The 23,928-nt window shown below is 35.2% G+C and overlaps 1 protein-coding gene across 1 annotated transcript in view; it reads right to left on the bottom strand.

Moving 5' to 3' along the window:
* CNBD1 (cyclic nucleotide binding domain containing 1) overlaps window positions 1–23,928 on the bottom strand; it is a 492,475-nt gene that overhangs the window by 81,542 nt on the left and 387,005 nt on the right. Inside the window, exon 7 of the mRNA XM_069103480.1 lies at window positions 5,125–5,262. Coding sequence (XP_068959581.1) covers window positions 5,125–5,262 — 138 coding nt within the window. The remainder of the gene's footprint in view (window positions 1–5,124; window positions 5,263–23,928) is intronic.

Below are 23,928 nucleotides of genomic sequence, written 5' to 3'. Positions count from 1 at the left end.
ACACGGTAAGTACTTCATGAATGCTTGTGGAATGATCAACAAGCAAATAGAGAGAAATCAAATTGAATTAAATTAGAAAATAAAATAAACCCATCATAATTCTTTATGCACTATAAAACAGGAGATTTTATTGAGTTCCTACTATTTATTTAAGATTTTGATCAAAGTGTTATAGAAACATTAGTTTTATTAGGAGTATTCAGACTGGTTTAGAGAAAGGAGAATACAAAATCAAAGAGGCAATAAATGAGATGAACGAGAATAAGGCCTTTGATAAGTACAGTTTCAGGGTAAGTGGAAGGGAAGGGACCTGTTACTCTGCCCCTCACAGTACTGCACAATGCATTGGTAGTACTATATTATCAACTTTCTTAAAAGATTTCTTTCATGTTATTCCCATACTCAAAAGGTCTAATATCTCCCAGTTGTCTGTAAGACCCTCCCTAATCTGAATACAACCTACTTTATGAGTCATTTTTCCTCTGTTCTTTCCTGGATCATACTCCCTGAACCAAAGCTCCAAACGGAAAGTTATTCTTTTTGCAAGATTCTTGTTAGAAAGTATATTTTGTTGTCATAAAATCAGGACAGTCCAAGGAAACCCATGATTTATTATTGAAAACTATAATAATTTCATAATGATGTAGAAGAAAGAATCGGATGACCTAGCCTCTCATCTCATATCCCACTTAATAGCTCTGTGGCCAAGGGCAATTCCTTTAATCACTCTGGGCATCAATTTCCTCATATGTTAAAAGAGGTGGTTTAGTTAGATACTCTCTAAATTAGGAATCCTATGATCCTATGATTCCCATAAAAATAACCCTCCACTTTAGTCATGCTGATCTAAAAGAAGTCACTGAATATTTGGCCATTCCCTTCTCCCATCTTTTTGCTTCTGCTATTCTGGCTATCTAAAATGCTAACTGTCAGTCATCCTATACACAAACAACTCCTTAAAAACTTCTTTAAAGTCCAGCTTAAATCCCAACTTCATGGAACTTTCTCTGTCTACTTCATTTCATAGTGTTCTCTCCCAATTCTGGAATACTATTTTTATTGGTTTCTATATTTGGCACTTAATATCTGCTACTTATCACTGTGCATATGTGTACATGTGTATTTGTGGGGTGTCTCCTTAATTATATTATAAGCTTCTGGAGAGCAGAGACCATGTTTTGCACTTTTTGTATTCTAGATTATGTACTCAGTTATTAATTCATTCTTCTATTTGTTTAAGGAAACTGGAGAGAGACATTTTAAAAGAAAAAATGTTATTTGTTTCCAACACTCAACAAGCAAAGCTCCAACTTTGAAAATTAAAGCTGTAGATATTAGGGTTTTGCTCCATTAGGGTCACTTGGTAAAAAAAATTACAGGCTTAGAGATAGTCAACTAGCATTTAATATGTACCATATCTAATTTGTCAGGCAATGAGCTAGGAATACAAGTATGGAAAAAGACAGACACTACTCTCAAATAACTCATAGTCTAATAAGGAAGACTACATGCAAACAGTGATGAACAAATAGGATATATGCAGGCTAAATTGGAGTTGATCTTAGAGGAAAGGCACTAAGATTAAAAAGGACCAGGGAAGTCTTATTGTAGAAAGGTAAGACCTTAGCTGAGATCTGAAGGAAGCCAGGAAAGTCAAGAGGCAGAGATAAAGGAGAAGGTATAGCAGCAAGCACACTAGCATACCCAGAATGGCCTGCTAATACAAGTTCTTTGATCTGCTTTTCTAGGAAAGACTGCTCAAAAAGGGGTTAACAATCCTACTTTTAATTGCATTCCTAGTTCAGGGAAAAGTAAAAAAATTAGCATAAAGACCAATGAACAGGGCTCCAGCTATCTGAGTACAGAAATATTGCTATACACTTTACATATATCACTGGATTGAGGTAGCACAGAAATCTGAACAGTCGGTGGGGGGGGGGGGGAAGGGGTCCTGAATATATGGCCATATGGCTACTCAGAATCTTGACCAGGAAATCAAAAGATCCTTCTTATAAGCAAAGCCCCAAAGCAAAATTCCAACTCAGAGTATATATGCGCTTCTCAGAGCCAGAAGGCATCACAACCCTCCTGACTCAGTGCCTAATTAGGCTAATACCAAAAGGTGTGAAAGTCTTCCTAAAAGCAAGCCTCCCCTAAGGAAGATTTTCCTTAGGCAAGTTCCTCCCCCAATGGGTTCTATGTGATTCAGGATGTATCACAGCTGGGCACATAGGCCTATTAATGGGTGGGGAAGATCTTGTATCCCACTTACGTTACTGAAGGGGAGATAGAGTGTTGTGCTCCAGGAAGGAGATGTCCTTCAAGCATGAGAGACGGTCACTGAAAATGTGAGGAGACAATAATTGGAGTATCGTGTATAGTAACTAGAGTACTGTGTGTGTATATATGTGTGTGCATGTATATATGTATATATACATACAATATACACATATACTCATGTGCATATATACCTATGTATATGCACATATATGTATCTGTGTATGTGTATATGTGCATGTATGTATGCACTAGACATATTGTGTGTTTGTGTAAGTATATGTATATATGCATGTGTGTGCATAAGCACTGGATTTTATTGAATGGTGGAGGGCAGGTAGAGTATGACATGGTTTGATTTGTGCTTTAGGAAAAACAATTTGAGAGTTTAGTGGAGGATAAAGTGGAGTGAGGAGAGACTCTCATGAGATGAATAAGCAACACAGTTTACATCATGGATATAGGATATCAACAGTTAATAAGCCAAAATTATCTGTTCCATGATAGAAGGATCCGGTTGTACAAGAATGTTCTAAGAGTAAAGAGAGAAAGGAAGAAGTGATCAAAGGAAGCATGAGTCTTCAGGGTCCATGAGAAATAGGATTGTTGCTTTGTGAATAGCCACCACATAGCAAAATGGACAGAGGGAAAAATGAGAATAAGGAGTCATATAGCACTTACTACATACAATATCTCATCTCATCAATATGTTGGGCCTGGAGTCAGGAAGACGTAGGTTCAAATCCAATTCCAAGCATTTACTAGCTGTGTGAACCTGGGAAATTCCCTTCAGCTCTGTCTGCCTCAGTTTCTTCAGTTGAAGATAGAGATAATAGCACCCACCTTATAAGGTTATTGTAAGAATTAAATGAGATACCATTTGTAAAGGGCTTAGTACAATTCTCGGCACATAGTAGATGCTTAATAAATGCTTGGTGTTTTTTTTTCCCTTCCTTCTTAAACCTTGTAATGGAGAGTCCATGTTGAAAGATGAAGTAGAAAGAACAATGAATTTATGATCAGGAGATACAGGTCCAAATTATGTCTTCAATAGCTATGGAGCCATGTTTAACTCACTTATTGTTACAGAGCCTGCTTTCTCTTCTATAAAATGGAGGCAACATTTGCACCCTAAAATCTCTTGGGTCAACATGAAGAAAGCATCACATAAAGTTATGTTATTATTATAATTGTCCCAATAAATGAAAACTCTCATTTAAAGTAACAGTAAGTATTATCAAAACAATGGAAACGCTATCTGGTAAGGCCATTATGGGAGCAGGGGTGGTAGTTTCCAGGGCATTTTACCTTCTAGGAATCCACTCAAAGTTCACAGCAGGGTAAAATAATATACCCCAGAAGCAATTTCTTCTTTGTCCAAAGTTCACTTTTCACATTGTGCAAGGCAATATTAGCAGATGAATTGGGCTATACCCGGTATAGACTATGTGTACTCCAGGAAGTTCATGGGGTAGAGGAGACAGGATGATGATATTTTACTCTCTGTGCAATTAAACCCCTGTTCAACAGATTACTGGCATCATTACTTTAAAACTTCTGGGAAGTCTTAGGAGTAGCAGGAAAACAAATGGCATAATAGGGTATTGATTGTCATAGCTTGGTTGAAAAGCAACTTTACACTAATACTTGGTTTTCCCTGTTTAGACTATGCATCCTATGGTGATCCAGTTTAGCAAACACCTGAACCCCTGTAAACATTCAGACTCCTTTAGATGAATGGGAGGGGGAACCTATATTTGTTTGTGTGTTTTTAATTGTCAATGCAGTTACACAATCCTCAGAGCTTATTGCACTTTGGAAGATGTCACTAACTTTGTTGCTCTCTGCAGAGATGAATCCTAGAACTTCATTGCCTTCATATCCAGAACAAATCTGAATTCTAATGGTTATAATATGAAATCTGAGACCACCTAAAATCTCAAATCAATGTATTGCTAATAATCACACACTATTTTTAGTAATGATTCTTCTCATTGCATACTGGTGCTACTAGAAAAAAAGGCATTTAATAAATGTTTTGTTGAATTTGAATTGGCCAAAATTAAAAGTGAGTCCCATTAGATTTGACTGTACTATGACATACCCAGAATAGGCACCCCTAATACAGGAAAAACAGTCTTATCATAACAGATAGATAGATAGATAGATAGATAGATAGATAGATAGATAGATAGATAGACAGACAGATAGATGGATGGATAGATAGACTGATGAATTGATTAGATATATAGATATGTATGTATGTGTATAAGTATATATCTATATCCACAATATACACATATATAGATCTATGTCTACATATGTATATATGCATAGATGCATATATTTCTATATGTTCATATATCACAATATACTGCATATTATATAACATGATATGCATTACATTATAATTTCCATTGTATAATGACATATAATATAGTATGATATATTATATAATAGAATTCATTCAATGGTATATTGTATTATATAATATTTAATATGTTATAATAATATAGAAATAAATATATATTTGTTTATATGTATAGACATATATATTCTGTTCTATTTTAATAATAGTATATAAGATAATGATATATTACAATATACATGTAATTCATTCAATTGTATACTATATACAATATAATATATAAGTATATATGAACAAAAAGAAAAATTATATATAACTATATATGTCTACATATACAGATACACATATACACATTAGATAATATATGACATATTGCTTTGTCTTATATATCTAACATAATTGTGTGGTTTGTAATGTTATTATACTTTCTATATTATATATGATTATTTTATACCAGGGAATATGCTCACTATACATACCTCTTTAACCTTGGCATATTCCTTTGCATTTATTTTAAGAAGTTCACAATCATCTTCCATGATAAGAGAGTAAAAGTTTGAGCCCATCTTAGGTTCAGGCAACTCTATCAGTGTGCCAAAGCCATTCCAGGGACCAAGCTGTAAAGAAAACAAAAGGAAAAGTGATTTATTATAGCATTTAAAGTTATAATAATGTATAGAAGTAGTAGTGGTGACACTGGAGAAGGGGGAGGACTGACAAAATCATCTTCTATGTCTGAACTGCCACGCTACTACCATTGAAGGGTCAGACTCTACATTGTTCCTGAAAGACTCATTATTTCAATTCATTTCTCAAGCATAGTAATCACAAATATGGTCAATCGGTGTTAGTCACCGACAATACAAAGGTTAAAAGTTATATGATCCCTTCGCTCTATAAACTTGCAATCTAAGAGAAGGGTGGATAGACAGATATATATGTCTACCTCTCTCTCTGTCTCTGTCTCTCTGTCTCTCTCTCTCTGTCTCCACCCCCACCCCCCCATGGAAGGCATATCTAGCTATGTACATATGTATGTATGTCTCTACACATATAAATATAAATGTATATACATATATGTGCATATATTCATACACACATACAAAATGAGCATAATACAAGGGAGAATGTGATGGTGTAAAGCGAAGATTGGAGCAACCTAAGAAAATTTGAAAACAAAAAACTTTCCCATCTGTTGGAAGATCAGAGAAGGCTGAAAGGAGGAGGTTAAAAAAACCTGAAGATTTCAAAAGATAGAGGGCATTGGTAGACAATTTACTTTAGGTGGGAAAATTCAGGATGAAATCAATGAGGAAAGAAAAGCTAGAGATATAATTTTTTTTTTTAAATAAAACGTACATGAAGGGGAGAAACAAAGGAAGGAAAGTTAGGCTACACACACACAATGGAGGATCTTAATTAAGTCAGGTTTTTTCTTCTTTCTTTTTATATTTTTAATCTTTAAATCAACAGTAAACCTTGAAGATCGCTGAACAAAAAGTGGCATGGTCAGAGCAAGTGGCCATGTGAATGGAGAAAAGGAAATGAATATGAGAAATATTATTAAAGGAGGACTTGTTACACATTAAAATGATTCAGTGAAGAGGTGAAAGGACGTTGAAATGAATCCATGCACACTAATGCATTGTTGGTAAAGTTATAAATTACTACAACTATTCTGAAGAGCAATTTCAATTATGCAAATAAAGTGACTAAAATGTCCATAACCCTTCATCCAGAGATTGTACTATTAAGCATATACACCAAGGATGCCATTAATCAAAAAAAGGAAAAGGTTTCCAAATACTCCTAAATATTTATAGCAGTACTTTGGTGCTAGCAAAGAATTGTAAACAAAATAGATGCTTATCGATTAAGGAATAGACAAAGTGTGGGGCATGAAAGTAATGGAATATAATGTACTATAAAAATTATAAATATGAAGAATGCAGAAAATTATACAAAGATTTACACCTACTAATGCAAAATAAAGTAAACAAAGACAAGAAAATGATATACATAATGACTATAATGATGTAAATTAAAAGAAAAATGACAGAATAGAAAATGAAAGTTTCAAAATCACAAAGAACAAAATCACAATGACTCCAAAAAAGAGATATGATAAGATACCTTTCATCACTCTTTCATAGAATTAGGGTCTATGTATATGAACTATATAATATATTGTCAGATTTTTTTGTTGCACTGATTTTTTTCTTTAAAAATATTTGTCATGCAGGATGAATCTCTAGGACAGAAGATATAGGAGGAAATTTAGTCAATGTGGAAGCTAAGTAAATAAAAACAAATAAAAAATTGTTTTAAAATGATGATTATAAGACTTGATGACTAATCCAATGGAAATACCATTATCAGAAAAAGGGATATAAGAAGAGGGACAGTTTTAGAGGAAAGATAATTGACTCAATTTCCCACCCTATATCAAAGAAGATTATAAGATTTAGGGCAAGAAATAATCTTGGACATCATTTAAGTTCAACCACTTTGTTTTAAAAATGAATGAACTGAGGTGCAAAGATGTAATTATTTATCTAATTTCATATATAGTGGGCAGCAGAGTCAGGAGATAGAACATGGGACCTAGAATTCAAGATTTTTTAAATTCTTTCCACATATAATTACTGTTTGACTGTACTTCATATTTTTCCACTTTAAAATGAGGATAATAATAACACCTTCCTACTAGAGTTGTAGTGGGGATCAAATTATGTACAGAGCTTTATAAAACCCTAAAGTTCTATATAAATGCTAGTTTGCTATTATATTATTGTTATTATTTTTTATTACTGATTGTATATTGTTATATAGTATACCTAGTGTTTTAAGTTCCCTGAAGGCAGCAAATATTTTCTTCTCTGTCTTTTTGTTCCTGGGGCCCACCTAAGTGTCCATAATATATAACATGTGCTTAACAATTATTTTTTTCCAATTGATTGACTGAAGGTAAGATGATGGATGGACTTGACAGTCATTTGCAAGAGGGGATAATGAAATCACTGGAAAACTGTACTAAAGAAGAAACTACCAAGAGAGAAAGAAGGCAGAGGACAGAGTCTTAGTTGAAACATACACTTAGGAGTTGTGAGGATGGTGATGAATTAAGAAGGACCAGTCAGGTAAGAAGAGAACCAAGTGAAAAACAGAAACACATAGGCCAAGGTGGGAAAATGTATCAAACTGGGGCTAGTCAATAGTGTCAGATAACACAGAACAGGTAAGATGAAGGCTCCTTGGAATTTTTTAAGTTCACTAGATTGAAAAAATGGTCATGTGTGTCATTGTGAAAGTAGTTTCAACAGAGCATTTAGGATGGAATTCAAACTTCAGTAAGTGGAGGATTCAGATATAGACTTCATTCTTGAAGTTTAACAGTGAATTGAAAGAATGGCTGAGGAAAGACAAATGTTAGAGGAATGGAAATGTTAAAAGCAAGCTTTTTGTCATTGCTCTGTTGTTGTTGTTGAATGGCTAAGAATATCTGAGCATATTTGTAGCCAGAAGAGATCAGAAACAAGAGTTGGAGAAAAAGATCTATAAATGCACTACTAAACTTTTCTGGGCCTCAGTATCTTTAAAGTGAGATTGAACTAGATGGCCTTTGGAGTCTATTCTAGCTATAAGTCTATGTTTTCTGATTCTATGCATTCTGATAACCTATGATATATCAGCAACTTTCTTAAATGCCAGTATACTGAGAAATTAAGTTTTAAATATATTACATTAATATAAAAAACAGGTTCTTTACTTGTCAATCTTATTTGAATTTTTCTATCATTTTTATGACTTTTTTTAGTTTCCCTGGGTCATTTGAAATGATGCTCTCAGTTATATGATTTAAGAAGCACCTGAAAAAGAAATAACAATCACTAAAAAGCAACTTGGGTTAATTTTTTAAAAATGTGCAAGAGGGGTGCTAAGAACTGAACTGAGAATTGGAAAGAACTGAAAAATGAGAAGAGAGGGTAACTGGGAGGAAGCATGACTGTGGTGCTGGTACTTTGCCTGTCTGTTTTGATGTTACTTTGTCAGATTTATCTATTGATAGAAGACATTGCTGTTACAAAAGCCCTGGGAACTTACTGCTGGTTCAAAAGCCCTAAAAGAGGATTTTCTTGAGGTATGTTTACAGAAATCCTGGAGGAGAGTCTTACTGATGTTTTCAGAGGTCCTGGAACTATACTGATGATTTGTGTTGATTCCTCAGACTTTTGTTGTTGGGTCTATGTTGATTTCACAGTCAGAAAGTGAATTGATGAGGTGCTGACAATGTGTATGAATGTTACTGTGGCTTTGTTAAGCTTTGTCTTCCTAGGAACAGAAACTGTGAAGGACTTGAGGTGGACTGGACACTGTGAGCTTCAATATGGAACAGTAACTGCACAAGGAGCTGGACAAGGAACTGAGAGCTGTCTGCATTTGAACTCAGGTGACAGCTGGGTAGATTCGGGCAGGAGTTGGGACCATGGAAGAATCTTGGAAGCTGAGAGCCTGCCTCAAGTCAATATGAAAAGAGCTCTCCTTGTGTATTTAATGCAAACTGAGAAGGTCATGATTTACTGTGGCCTAGGGGTGGAGAACTTTGACCTTTACATTTAGATGACTGAATGAAGGACTTCTCCAATTAAGAAGAATGCTTTTTGATTGAAGAAATTAAGACAATGTGACCTAGGGGTGGAAAACTTTGACCTTTGTACTTTGTGCCCATTAAGGAGACAAGCTTCCTTAAGGATGATTGAACTAAGGACTTACTAAAATGATTGAGTTACTACTGTGTTTCCCCAATAATAAGACACTGTCTTATTATTTTTTTTGGACAGAAAAACACCAGAGGGCTTATTTTCAGGGGAGGGCTTATTTTAATGAACATTGACAGCAATTTTAATAAACAGATAAATGTGAACAAAAAAAATGTACCTTTATTCAATAATGAATTCAATAAAGAACAGGATGACGCACTCACTGCTGCAGCTCTGACTGGATGCAGCTCGGAGCGAGGCGTGCGTTTCACGGGGGGGAAGGGACGGTGCATACAGAGGGTACCATAATGTAGCGTGTAGCACAGGGGATCACCTTCACTACAGTAGCAATCTCAATAGGGCTTATTTTCGGGGGAGGGCTTATTTTAGAGGAATCTTACACAGTAAGGGAAGGGCTTATTTTCGGGGTAGGTCTTATTATCATGGAAACATGGTAAATGATTGTACTTTGCTTAAAACTATGTGGCCACTTTGGTGAAAACTATTTGGTCATTTTAGTGATGAGTTGTCATAACATTGTGAATGCTGTACTTTGACCTATGTGAATGTTTTGCTTTAATTTATTGCTGAATAGAGAGTTCACTATACTATGTAATCAGAACCTTAAAGCTGTTCACAACATCAGTCCTCTGGAAAGCTGCTTGTGCTTGGCTTTAGATCTACTTATAAACTTTGTGGGCTTGAACACTTGAGGTCTGACTTTCAGTTTCTTTATCTGTAAAATTAGGGAATAAAGGTCCCTTCCACTCTAAATCTATGATTTTCTGAATCCTTCTATACTACAAAATTATAGAGCATCATATTTAGATTAATATAAGGAAAAATTTCCTTAAAAATTAGAGTAAAAATATGGAAATATGTTTTGCATAACTTCACATGTATAACTCAAACCAAAGTGTTTGCCTTCTCAATGAAAGGTGAGAGTAGTAGAGGGAGGGAGAGAATGTAGAAGTAAAAAAAAAATGTTTAAATAATTGCCAAAATGTACTTACATTAAATTCAGATATATTTAATGAAATTTTTAAAAAATAAGGAAGGAGGCGGCCAGGTAGCACAGCAAGTAAGAGCACCAGCTCTAGTGTTGGGATGACCTGGGGATTGAATCCAGGCTCAGACACTTAGCACCCACCCTGAAACACCTGGCCACGTAACCTTGAGCAAGTTACTTAACCCCGATTGCTTTAAAAAAAAATAAGGAAGGATTTTGATGAGGATTTTATGGAAACATCATACATATTTTCATTCACTAATAAAGCAATTTCATTCTTTGTTTAATCTTGAAAAAATAGATCAACATAAAAGTTAAATGTTCTGCCCTGAATTTTCATCACTAGAGGTGATGAATTTTCCATCACTAGAGATCTTTGAGTAGAAAAAGGAAGATTACTTGCTGATTATGTCATGGGGAGGATTGGTTGAATTAGATGGCCTCTAAGGTACTTTAAACCTTGGAGATTCAATCTCCATGCCTTTTAATGTATTTCTCATTACAAATTAGCAGATGTGTATGTGGATACATGGGAGTAGATGAAGATGAAAAAAGAGCAACAGAGAGAAACAGTGAGAAAGCATCATGTTTTGGAGGTTTAAAATTTTTCTAAATAAAGGAAAGAACTTTAAAAAGTTCTTGTGATTATTCTGCTTACATTCTTCTCACTGCCTTTGGCTTCCAGATTTCTGTGCCGAGAGAAAATTTAGTAACTAAGATTAGAGCTGCTGTTTTTAAACCAAGAAAAGGCCTTGTTCTCCATAGTGAAGGACATGTTTTTTTTTTTTTGAGATAACACTATTCACATTCAGTTACACAAAGTCTCTTTCCCAGAGAGGTTTCATTAAATATTCCCCAGGATTTCCATCTTAGTGGCATTTGTAGATTTAACATCTGATAACTTCAAAGTGCAGAGGGGAGCATACCAAGAAAGTAGATATAGAATTGATTACAATCCATAAATACAGCCTGCTCACTAGGGATCTGGGAACTGTTAGAGATTTCCTACAACAAAGATCCTTAGCTTATACAAGTAATGCTACACCAAATTCTGCTAACAATGTCTGAGCTGCTCATAGTAGTCTGAGGAGAATTTTTGCTTCTTCTAACATTTCACCTTCATGTTTTTCTAGATATGTTCCTAGGACTATAATAAGAAAGACACCATAAGAACTAATTTTGCATTTTACTCTTCAAATTCAGCCAATCTGCTCTACTCTATCTCTATGTATTACTGATGTCAAACCTCTGTTTTTCCAGCATACCCTCCTCTTCCAATTTGAGTAATGGTGGTCTCATTTAGATGAAGGGCTATAATAAATTTTCAGGCATACAGAATTCTGCAAAGCAGAAAATCACCTAAGACAAAGTGATTTTGTGTCACTAAGATCAAAAAGACCTAGATTTTGAGAATGGAACACAAACCAGGACTATACAAAGAATAAACCAGGACAACTCCTTCCAGATGTAATGTAAATATAGTAAAAAGAAAAAGAGGGATAAGCATTAGTCTCCCATCCTATCAACTATTCAACTTTCAAACACTTCAACTAAATCAGAAAGAAATATACTAAGGATATCAAAGCTATGTCTCTTAATACATAAAAAAGACAATGTTTGAAAACTTCAGTATATCTGTGATCTCATCAGCATAGGTGCTCTATGGTACAGTACAGGCTGCAAATAGATGTGGGGTCAGGAAGATCTGGTTTACAGTTCTTCCTCAGACACTAACTAGTTGGATGACCCTAGGAAAGTAACTTTTTTTCAGTTTCCTCAACTATAAAATGAAGGGATTTGACTAGATTATCTCCAAGGACTCTTCCAACTCTAGACCTAAGATGCTCTGATAATAATACTTCTATCAATTACCTCATAGAGCTATAAAAATCAAATGAGATAATGTATGAAAGAGATTTGCAAACTTATTTTATTTTTATTATTATTTATTATTTAATATATATTTATATAAATCATATAATTATTTTTATTTTATTTGAAAACATATATTAAATATAACTATTTAATAGTTATATTAAGATGAGATACTATAACTATTATCACAATTATCATTCTCCTTTATAATTATTCTCCATTAATTATTTTAAGTCTTCTACATAAGCTTGTCCATTGTGTTAGAGGTTTCTTCCTCTGTGTCATTTAATATTTGATTATGATAATATATCTATCTCCTTGCCCTATCAAATGTGTTTACCCTAGTTTTCATTCAGTGAGTAGCTATAAAATAGCCTAAGCTCTTTCCCAAATGGATTAATTTTTCCTTAAAAGGTATTGAGATCAAATTAGAGTCTTTGTTGGTTCAGGGACCAAATAGTGAAATAAACAGCTTGAACCTTGAGTTGCCTGAGCTAATCAAGAATGGAGGATGTTACCAATAGCTTTTTTCTTTTAATTTTAGTTGTAATTTGTGAAATAAAACAAGCATTTCCATATACTATGTTGTGGAAATATCTTATAAAAAGATTGTACATGAAAGGAATAATTACCCTACTTGTATGGGGGTGGGGAGGCTTCAGGATACCACTCCTATCAATTCATCCCAACTTCTTTTTCCATCATATAGAGCCTTCTAGCATATAACATCATTGGTAATAAGATTCAGTCTAATTACACCTATGATATATTATATCAACATATGCAAAACTTTAACTCATTATCTTTTCCCAAAAATCCTATCAATTACGCCTGCCATGGGTCTTTTGTAGCTTGGATCATATGCACTTTGATAATTTTGAGATCATGGAATTCCATGATTTATAACCATAGGGCTACAAGGGAGAATTGCTTGGGATCACTGGATTTATAACTATAAGTAATGTCATGTATCATATAATCTAAGGCAAGAATGGTTGGGTTAAGAAGTCAGCAAACATTTATTAAGCATCTATTCTGTGCCAACCTCTGTGCTAAGCAATAGAGATAAAAAGAAAGACAAAAAAAAAGTTCCTACTCTTGAGCTCACAGTTTAATGGGGAAGTTAATGTGCAAATTACTCTTTATAAACAAGATATATACAGCATAAATTGAAGGTAAACCCAGAGAAAAAGTCCTAGGGTTAAAAAGGACCAGGAAGTCCTCTTGTAGAAGTTAAGACTCTGTGACTAAAAGTTCCAGTAAGTAGAGATGAGTGAAGAAACGATTTTAGGGATGGGAGTCAGTCAATAAAAATGCACAGATTTAAGAGATGGAGTGACAGGTGCAATGAACAGCAGAGGGTCAGTGTCACTGGATCTCAGAGTAAATTGAGGGAAATAAGGTACAGGAAGAATGGAAAGGTAGTAAAGTCCCAGGTTATGAAGAGCTGTAAAAGCTCAAAACAGGGTTTTATATTTGATCTTAGAAGTAATAGTAAAGCCATTAAAGTATATTGAGTAAGGGAAAGGTGGGACATCATCAGAAATACATTTTAGGGAGATCAATTTGACAGCTGAGTGGAGGAAAGACTCAAATAGGGAGAGATTTGAGGCAGGTTATGCCAATAGTCTGGGCATAAGATGACATGGGCCTGAACTAGGATAGTGTTAATATCAGAGGACATAAGGAGGTAGTATTTTCAGAGTTGTTCCAGAGGTAGAAATGACTACATTTGGCAAATGATTTGATGTAGAGAATTTACAAATTATGAGTCTAAGACGACATGGAGGTTGTGAGCCTGAGTGACTGGGAAGATAGTGATACCTTCAACAGTAATGGGAAAGTAAGGAAGAAGAAAGGATTTTGCAGAAAAGATAATGAGTTAAAATTTGTACACATTGAATTTAAGGTATCTCAAAGATATTCAATTCAATATGTCCAACCAGCAATTAGAGATGTGAGAGTGGAGGGTCAAGATAAAGAATATAGTGGATAAGAGAATTATTTTTCTATTATATTAACAACAAATTATTAAATTAGTATCCAGGTCTATATGAGGCCCAACCCCCTTGAAAGGTCAGCCTCCAAAGGACAGTGCTTAATTGAGATTAGCCCCAACCCTCAGGATCAATGAAAGATACATTTTAGAGTCAAACTAACAGGAAAGGGACTCAGTCTGTTAGGACATTCAGCTTCTTTATAAACCATTTTTGAACTATAGAATTTAATTTGCCCATAGTAATTCATAAGTTATCTGTCTAGCATTCCACACCATATAAAACAATTGATAACCAATGGTATACAGTTGGATGAGTAACCATTGAGTTTGTCTATCTGTATGTAAGCCTTGAGCAGGCATTGCAAATGAACAACATGTTTGGCTCAGAATTATATAGGAAAATTCAAGAAGCTTTTCTGCATTTGGAAAAATGCAAAGCGCTGTAAACAATCCCTGATATAATAATCCATCTTTTGTGACTGTGAATCAAGGTTTTTAAAACACTATTCAAAAACTAAAAAATTCAGGTCACCCAAAGAGTGATGGAGAGATGTATGAGAGGTCTAAATATACTACAGCATATTATATATGATGACTTACGCACAATAAGTGTCATAAAAGACAATGAAGAAATTTATGATAAAAAAGACGTGGACAGTCACATAGTAAAACTAAGGAATAACAACAGATATATGTTATGTGCTAATACCTGCAAAAGGTTCAAAGGTCTAGAAAAAAGACTTTAATGTACCCAGATACATGCTTCTGAGGTGGTCAATGAAGGACATGAATAAGAATCAAAAAGTCATGAATAGATGGAAATCTTGATCAATGAAGGAAGCGTTTCTTCTTATTTAATTCTGAACCCAGAACCACTATTTATGTATATTGATTATATCATAGATTGATCAATGAAGGTACGGAAATATTGGGAAGAAAAGCCAGATTCCAAGTATTTCAGGAGAAAATTGTCGGTAAGAGAGTAGAGGGATAAGTTATATTAAGAAAGACAGTGATATGTTGGTAAAGTAGACAGATTGAAGAGAAGGGTCACTTAAATGTTCTTTGTTGGTTTGTTTTATTCAGGATTGTGGAGAAATTAGTCTATTTGTAGGAAGAGGGAAAAAATAAAAGGGGAGAAAAGCATCCTTGGCTTTCTTTAAGTTTCAGTTCAAATCCCACCTTCTGCAAGCCATTTTCCTCCTTAAGTAAGAAGCAGTCTCCCTAAAAGGTAATAACTTAACTCTGATATTATCTCAGTTTTATCATGCATAGAATTTGTTTGTACATAGTTGTTAGAATGTGAGCTCCTTGAAGGAAGAATGTGGACATGATGAGATATTCAGAAAAACCCAGAAAATCAGTAAAGAAACTAAATGAGATGATTAACTATTTCAGTAAAGTATCTGAACTCAGAATCAAACCATCAAATTGTCACTTATATGTAGTACCAACAAAAAACAAAAAAAAGAAACAACTAAGAAATTCCACCATAAATAGCTATAAAATGTATAATATATTTCACACCTAACATAGTAAAACTCAAAATGTATGAATGTAATTACAATATCATCTAGAGAAATAAAGGAAAACTTACATGATCAAATCAATACCTAGTGCTCATAGTTGAGCTTTTGCAATATTTAAAAAATGACACAACTTATTTGCAGTTTGATTGCTATACCAATCAGATTGTCTTTGGATACTTTATAGTAATGATCTCCAGATTTGGGGTCAAAATGCACTGGAGGGCCATGTCAAAATCCCAAGGGTTGTGCGATCAACTAATCAGGAGATGAGAAGATAGGTCTCATCCAATTCTTCTAATTATAGCCAATAATGAGTATTGTCTCCAATGCTGTCATACTTATTCATTTAATGTCACAGTATTTCTTTGTTGAATTATAGGATCAAATTTTAATTCATACTTATCTCATTCTTTATCATTCTTATTTTTGTTTGAATTTCAAAATGTACAAAATTGTTAGTACACAGTATGTAATTTACAAAAAGTAAATGTAGACATCCATATATATGATATTAGGAGTTTATGCTCATTTTTTTTTATGGACAGGGATGTTCGATAAAAAATGGAGACATCCATAGCTTTTTACAATGACATGAAAGAAAACAATTCATTTGGAAGAATGAAAGGTCTAGAACCTCAACTGAAATTATGAGAAAAAGTACAAATGAAAGTGACATGACATGACCAGACTTCAACCTATATTATAAAGCACAATACATCAAAACGATTTCATACTGGTTAAAATGTTGAGAAGTAGTTGAGTGGAATAAATTAGGTAAGCAAGAAATAGAAGCAATTAAAAGTAGTAGCTTATTGTTTGATAACCTCAAGAACATAAATTGCTGAAGGGAAGATTCTTTGACAGGAACTTGTGAGAAAATTAGAAAGCTTTTTAGAAGAAATTTCTTTTAGATTGATATCACACACCATACATAAAATAAGTTCAAAATAGACATGTAGAAGGTTAAAACAATATCAAGTACCACCAATGAAAATTTGATACAAAAAATACAGAATGGACCCAAATCAGTAACTCCAAGAGCCATTCATTCCTCAATACATACTTTCAACTCATAGGAAAAGCTTAAAGAAATACAGGCTATAAATGATTCTTTAAAAACTTCACAAATCACTAATAGAGAAATGGAAATTAAAATAACTCAAGTTTTAACATATATTCAACACTCTTAAAGTGACAACAATAAAAATAGTCAATGTTGGAAGAAATATAGATTGTTCTAAATATTCTATATACCAAATTGGAAATATGTAAAATAAGCACTTAAAATCTCTATATTCTCTATCCAAAGATGATAAAAATCAAAAACAAAAATCTAATATATACAAAAATAGTAAAAGTAGAACTTTTCGTGGGAGCACAGAACTGAAAATAAATTGGCTACTTATCGATTAGAGAATAACTGGGGAAAATACCCTACAATATAGTAATGCAATGGGTTATTATTTTATAACAACAAATATCTAACATTAATTTTTTAAAAGGATACTAAAAAGAAGCTCAAATCTGAGTAATCAAAAAATAGATGGATGGGTCAGAGGAACAGAGTAAGAAAAACATTTCTTACTTATGACAGATAGATGCAATATTACTAGAGCAGAATGAGTACTAGTCTTATCTGGTCATTGTATCAAATATTTTTGCTTTACTTTTTGTTTTCCTTCCCCCCTTACAAGTAAAGGTGTAAACAGGATGGTAGACAAGGGAATTCCTATATTAGGAAATTAGTATAAATTAAAAAGTCATTAATATGACATTTTAAAATAATGTAAGAAAGTCAATTATTTCTTTTGGCAGCTACTTTATAATTAGTTTATTGCAATAGAATCCTAATTGGTCTCCCTGTATAACCTCTCCCCTCTCCAAGTCCTCCTTCATATAGCTGCCAAAGTGATTTTACTAAAGCTCAGGGTTGATTCTTTTTTAATGAATATTTCTGGGTACATTTTATAATGTTCTTACTATTAGCACATTTACATATTTATACTTATAAATAAGCAAATATGCATATATTTAGGATGAATGACATTTATTTTCTTAACTAATGGTGGTACACAAACCCAAAAAGCTTGAAGACTCCTGCTCTGTGGCATTAGGATGGGCAAATAAATGTGAGCAATTTTCTTTCATATTTTTTTCAAATTAAAATCATTTTGATCAAATTTCTAAGAGTATACACAAGTTGACTGGGTTTTGACCAGTCTTGGTTAGATATAGTTAATCCCAAGTCAAGTGTCCAATCATCCTTCTATTTTTAAACTGGTCCAGAAATCTAGATGAGCACCTAGGTAATATAGTGAATAGAGTGTTGGGCTTGAAGTCAGAAAGATTCACTTTCCTGAAGTCGAACCTGGCCTCATACACTTACTTCCATGACCTTGGGCAAGTCACTTAACTCTGTTTGCCTCAGTTTCTTCATCTGTAAAATGAGCTGGGAAACCACTCCGGTATCTTTGCCAAGAAAACCCCAAATGGGATAACAAAAATTCAGACATAACAAATGAACAAAAAAATCAGAAATCCAAAGCCCATTTTCCGAAACTTTTATTAGTCAACTGTTTATTTCACAATCTACCTTTCTATTCTGAATCCTTTATTTTTAAACAATAGCACTGTTAAAACCATAAACTGTATGTATGTAAGGAGGATTTTGTTATCCTTTTTAGTTTAGTTTCTCAGTATCCATAACCATGGCAATGTCTAGTTTCCAGGTGTGAGATAATAACTCCCAGAATAGCCTCAAGGATTCTAGATAGTTCCCAGAATCATAGCAATAGGTAGTCCTACTGCATTTATGCCATGAGATATGGGGGTGACATAACTGATATTTATTACACTTGTGCAGAATGATTATATTGCTAAAGTTAACTTGTGAGCTTAACATTGGTAAGATGCCTTCTTTATCTGTCACTCATCAGTGAAGGGGGAAACCACAGGAAACCCATATGGGAATTTGTGTGTGGCTTGACTGGCCCCCATCAAGGCTTAAGAAGACTTAGGGGAGTGCTAAAGCTTTGCCTGTCTCCAAGGATACCATGGAGACATAGGGGTAGTTGCCCCTCCCCTTCTCACTGGCCCCTGCTTGACCCAGGCCCTCACTGGGTATTTAGGGAATGCTATAGGAGCTGGTTTCTCCCATTATCAGCAATTCTCTGAGAAGATTAGACTAGAATAAAGCTGATTAATAACCCCTCCAAAGGTGTCTGGCTGTCTGACCAGATCAAGAGTGAACCTTATAGAGGCTAGAGTCTGAAAAATCTAGTGCTTCCTGTGTATGAAACACTGTACACCTAAGATCCCTTTTTTTCTTCTTCTACAGGTCATGATTAGCTTGCTTTTGCTTGTTCTAGCAGCATCATTTCTTGATACTAAATAAATAAAATGAGGAAATTCTTATCAGATTTCTGAAAATCTGGTGAGACTCCCCATCATGCTCCAGATGGAATAAAAAACCACAGCATTGTAATGCATTTCAGAAGTCATATACCGTGTTTCCCCAATAATAAGACACTGTCTTATTATTTTTTTGGACAGAAAAAACACCAGAGGGCTTATTTTCAGGGGAGGGCTTATTTTAATAAACACTGACAGCAATTTTAATAAACAGGTAAATGTGAACAAAAAAATGTACCTTTATTCAACAAGCAAATCACTGGGGAAGAACAGGATGACGCGTTCACTGCTGCAGCTCTGATTGGATGCAGCTCGGAGCGCGGCGTGCGTTTCACGGGGGGGGGGAATGGGACGGTGCATATAGAGGGTACCATAATGTAGCGTGTAGCGCAGGGGATCACTTTCACTACAGTAGCAATCTCAATAGGGCTTATTTTCGGGGGAGGGCTTATTTTAGAGGAATCGTACACAGTAAAAGGGAGGGCTTATTTTCGGGATAGGTCTTATTATTGGGGAAACACGGTAGTTTGTGGCAGGGCCAAGATAGTGGCGTAGAAGCAGGAAAACTCCATGTACTCCCCCCATAACCACCTCAAATACCTATAAACCTATAAAAAATGAATCTAAACAAACTTTATGGCTACAGAACCCACCAAGTGACAGAGGAAAACAAATCTCCTGCCGAAGTCAGTCTGGCAGGCCAGCAGGAAGTGTCCATTGAAGCACTGAGAGCAGAGCCCAGCCCTGCTTGAGCCCTCAGGTTTAGCCTCAGGGCAGCCACAAGCAGCCACAACTAGAGGGACTTCAGAAGAGTGGATCACCAGCAGCTGTGGCTTCAGTTTCCAGAATTATCAACCTATAAATGCCAAAGACAAAGTGAGAGGTCACTGTGGACTTTGGGAATAGGGGGTCTGGTAGTGCAGTCTGGCCTCTGACCCCAGTGGGAAAAGTGGCTGAGGCACAGTAGCCCACCAACACGTGGCTACTTCAGAGCTCCTGATCTGCAGATTGTAGGGGGATCAAGCAACCATTCTAAGGCGGAATCACTCTTGCTTTAACCTGCTTGGATCTGGACCACTACTTAGGTTGGAGATCCTGGGGTGTATGACTAGGTGCCACAGCCAGTGGAGGCTTCTGAGAGAGCACCCAACAAATAACTCTGGCAGCTACAAAAACCCCAGTGATTTGGGACAAAGCACTCCTCTCTGGAAGCAGATCTCTACTGTGACAAAAAGTTCAAAAGTCAAGTAATTGAGTGACAACATGAGCACGCAAAGAAAGCAAAGCAAGCAGAGCAATCCATCTTTAGATTCCTATTTTGGGGACAAAAAGGATCAAAGCATGGAACAGGAGAGAGACAATCAAGTCAGAACTCCTGTACTAAAAGCTCCCAAGAAAAATATAAATTGGTTACAGGTCACAGAGGAACTTAAGAAGGATTTTGAAAACCAAATAAGAGAAGAAGAGGAAAAATTGGGAAGAGAAATGAGAATGATGCAAGAAAATCATGAAAAGCAAGTCAACAAGCTGTCTGAAGAAAATAACACCTTAAAAATAGACTAACTTACGGGCGGCTAGGTGGCGCAGTGAGTAAAGTTCCAGCCCCGGAGTCAGGAGGACCCAAGTTCAGTTCTGGACTCAGACACTTAACACCCACACAAAAAACTATCCGTGTAACCCTGGGCTAGTTACTTAACCCCAATTGCCCTCCAAAATGCAAAAGAAAAAAAATAGACTAACTTAAATGGCAAAAGAGGCTCAAAAAGCCAATGAGGAGAAGAATGCCTTAAAAAGCTGAATTTGCCAGATAGAAAAAGAATCTCAAAAGCTCACTGAAGAGAATCATTCCTTCAGAATTCAATTGGAGAAAACGGAGGCTAGTGACTTCATGAGAAATCAAAATACTATAAAAAGATCCAAACAAATGAAAAAATAGAAGGCATAGGGCAGCCAGGTGGCTCAGCGAGTAAGAGCACCGGCTCCAGTGTCGGGATGACCCGGATCAAATCCAGGCTCAGACACTCAGCACCACACCCAGAAATAACTGGCCATGTAACCTTGAGCAAGTTACTTAACCCCAATTGCTTTAAAAAAAAAAAAAAGAAAAAATAGAAGGCAATGTGAAATATCTCATTGAAAAAACCACTGATCTGGAAAATAGATCCAGGAGAGATAATTTAAAAATCATTGGACTACCTGAAAGCCATGATCAAAAAAAGAACCTAGAAATCATCCTTCAAGAAATTCTCAAGGAAAATTGCCCTGATGTTTTAGAACCAGAGGACTAAATAGAAATCAAAAGAATTCACTATAGCAACTCTTGAAAAAGATCCCAAAAAGAAAACTCCTAGGAATATTATAGCCATGTTCCGTAGTTCTCAGATCAAAGAGAAAATACTACAAGCAGCCAAGAAGAAACAATTTGAATATTGTGGAAAAACAATCAGGATAACACAGGATCTGGCAGCTTCTACATTGAGGGATTAAAAGGCCTAGAATATGTTATTCCAGAGGTCAAAGGAGCTGGGATTAAAACCAAGAATCACCTACCCAGCAAAACTGAGTATAATGTTTCAGGGAAAAATATGGTCATTCAATGAAATACAGGACTTTCAATCATTCTTGATGAAAAAAACCAGAGTTGTATAGAAAATTTGACATTCAGATACAAGAAGCAAGAGAAGCTTGAGAAGGTAAACAGGAAAAAAAAATCATAAGGAACTTATCAAAGTTGAACTTATTTGCATGCCTACATGGAAAAATGATAATTGTAATTTATGAAACTTTTCTCAGTATGAGAACAGTTGAAGGGAATATAAATGTATATGTATATGTATGTATGTATATGTATACATACATATATATCTATACAGGAGGGTATATGGGTGTATGAATACATATGTGAGTGTGTGTATATATGTGCACAGGTATACATCGACAGAGGGCACAGGACCAGTTGAATAGCAAGGTATGATACTTAAAAAGTGAAATTGAGGTGTGAGAGTGGAATATAATCAGAGGAGATAGGGAGAGACAGAATGGGGTAAATTATCTCATATAGAATAGGCAAAGGAAAGCTGTTATAATGGAGGGGAAGAACAGGAAGGCAAAAAGGAATGGGTCAACTTTACTCTCATTGAATTTGGCTTAGGGAGCGAATGACATACTCATTAAATAGAGTATCTCACCCTACAGGAGAGTAGGGGGGAAGGGCATGATAGGGGGAATGAGGGAGGGGAGGGCAGATTGAGGGGGGGAAGGAACCTAGAAGCACACACTTTTGAAAAGGGACAGGGTCAAAGTAGAGAACAGAACAAGTGGGAGGTGGGATAGGATGGAGGGAAATACAGTCAGTCTTTCATGATATATCCACTATGGGAATGTTTTGCATAGCTACACATGTACAACATATATGGAATGGCTTATCTTTCCAGTAAGCAAAATCTTTGGGAAATGAATGATGTAAACTAAAAATAAACATGAAATTCAAATAAAAAAAGTCATAAAGTTCAACCAGTACTTAACTAAGAATTCTCTCTATTGTCTCCCCAACAAAAGGTGAATACAGTCTTTTCTTGAAGAATTGTAATGGAGATAAAGCCCCTTGGCCCAGCTCACTCTATACTTGATTAGCTCTAATTGTTAAGATAACTTTTCATTCCCAGAAATATATGCCTATGAAAAGATAACAGACTTCAATAATTTTTGTATCAGATCAACAACAAAAAATAATTACTTTCTTAGGTTTTAACAAGGATTCGAGAAAGAAAATTACTTGTTTTTGGTTTTGTTTGTTTTTGTTGTTTTTTTCCCTCTGACCATTACTGGATGACTTGATATTACATATTATCTATCTTTGGAGTATAAAAAGTTTCATCTTCCAGACTTGGTTCAACTCCCACCTCCTACACAGTGAGCTTCATTTTTATTTTACAGCATAACTCTTAGTTTGATTTTCAGTTTTAATAGTTTAAAAGTTCTAAACTTTAATAGCTTACAACTTTTGCAAGACTTAAAGTTCACTCTGTATAAAAGATCACCACATATTCATTGCTTTATTCTACATTCTCCTTATCCTTTTCTGTATTTTCCATGTCCCTTCTATCCTCTCAACAAAGTTAAATATTTTCCACCACTTCTTTACAATGTCCTTTTCTATTGTATTTCATCTTTAAAGCACATCTTCCATTCATTTTTGGAAGGCTTTATTCTACCTGATCATCTGCAGAGTAAAGATAGATTTGCGAAACCCTTTCACTTCCCTTCTGTGATGGAGACCAACTTATACTTTGTTAATGATGAGGCTTACTTTTGCCCAGCAACTATGAGGGCCTCATCTAAATCTGCCCGGTAACAGGAAGCTCTATCAAGTAACAAAACCTTACTCTGTGTACGGTGATTAGTTGCTCATACTGGAACAAATGTTGCAAGCTAAGTTCCTTGTTCTGTGATCACATTTTTGAACTGTTTTTCAGCATACCTGCTTCCTTTTCCCATCTCCCCCTTTCCCTGCTGTTAACTGCTCAGGTAGAAGCAAAGTCCACTATCGGCTGAGTGCCAAAAACTTGTGCATAAAAACAAACCCCTCCCTTCCTGCAAACTGCTAGTGTCCTCCCTTCCAGGGCTGGCCTACTGCTTTTGTGTCAAGAAAACTCTCTTAACTAGGAGAATATCCACCTCTTGAATTCTTTCTGGATGAC

This window comes from Petaurus breviceps, unplaced genomic scaffold (assembly GCF_028583685.1).
Source record: "Petaurus breviceps papuanus isolate PSGF00001 unplaced genomic scaffold, PetGlider_PUasm1.0 582, whole genome shotgun sequence".
Lineage (NCBI taxonomy): Eukaryota > Metazoa > Chordata > Mammalia > Diprotodontia > Petauridae > Petaurus > Petaurus breviceps.
The sequence above is the reverse complement of the archived record's forward strand: the minus strand, read 5'-3'. Positions and strand labels throughout refer to the sequence as shown.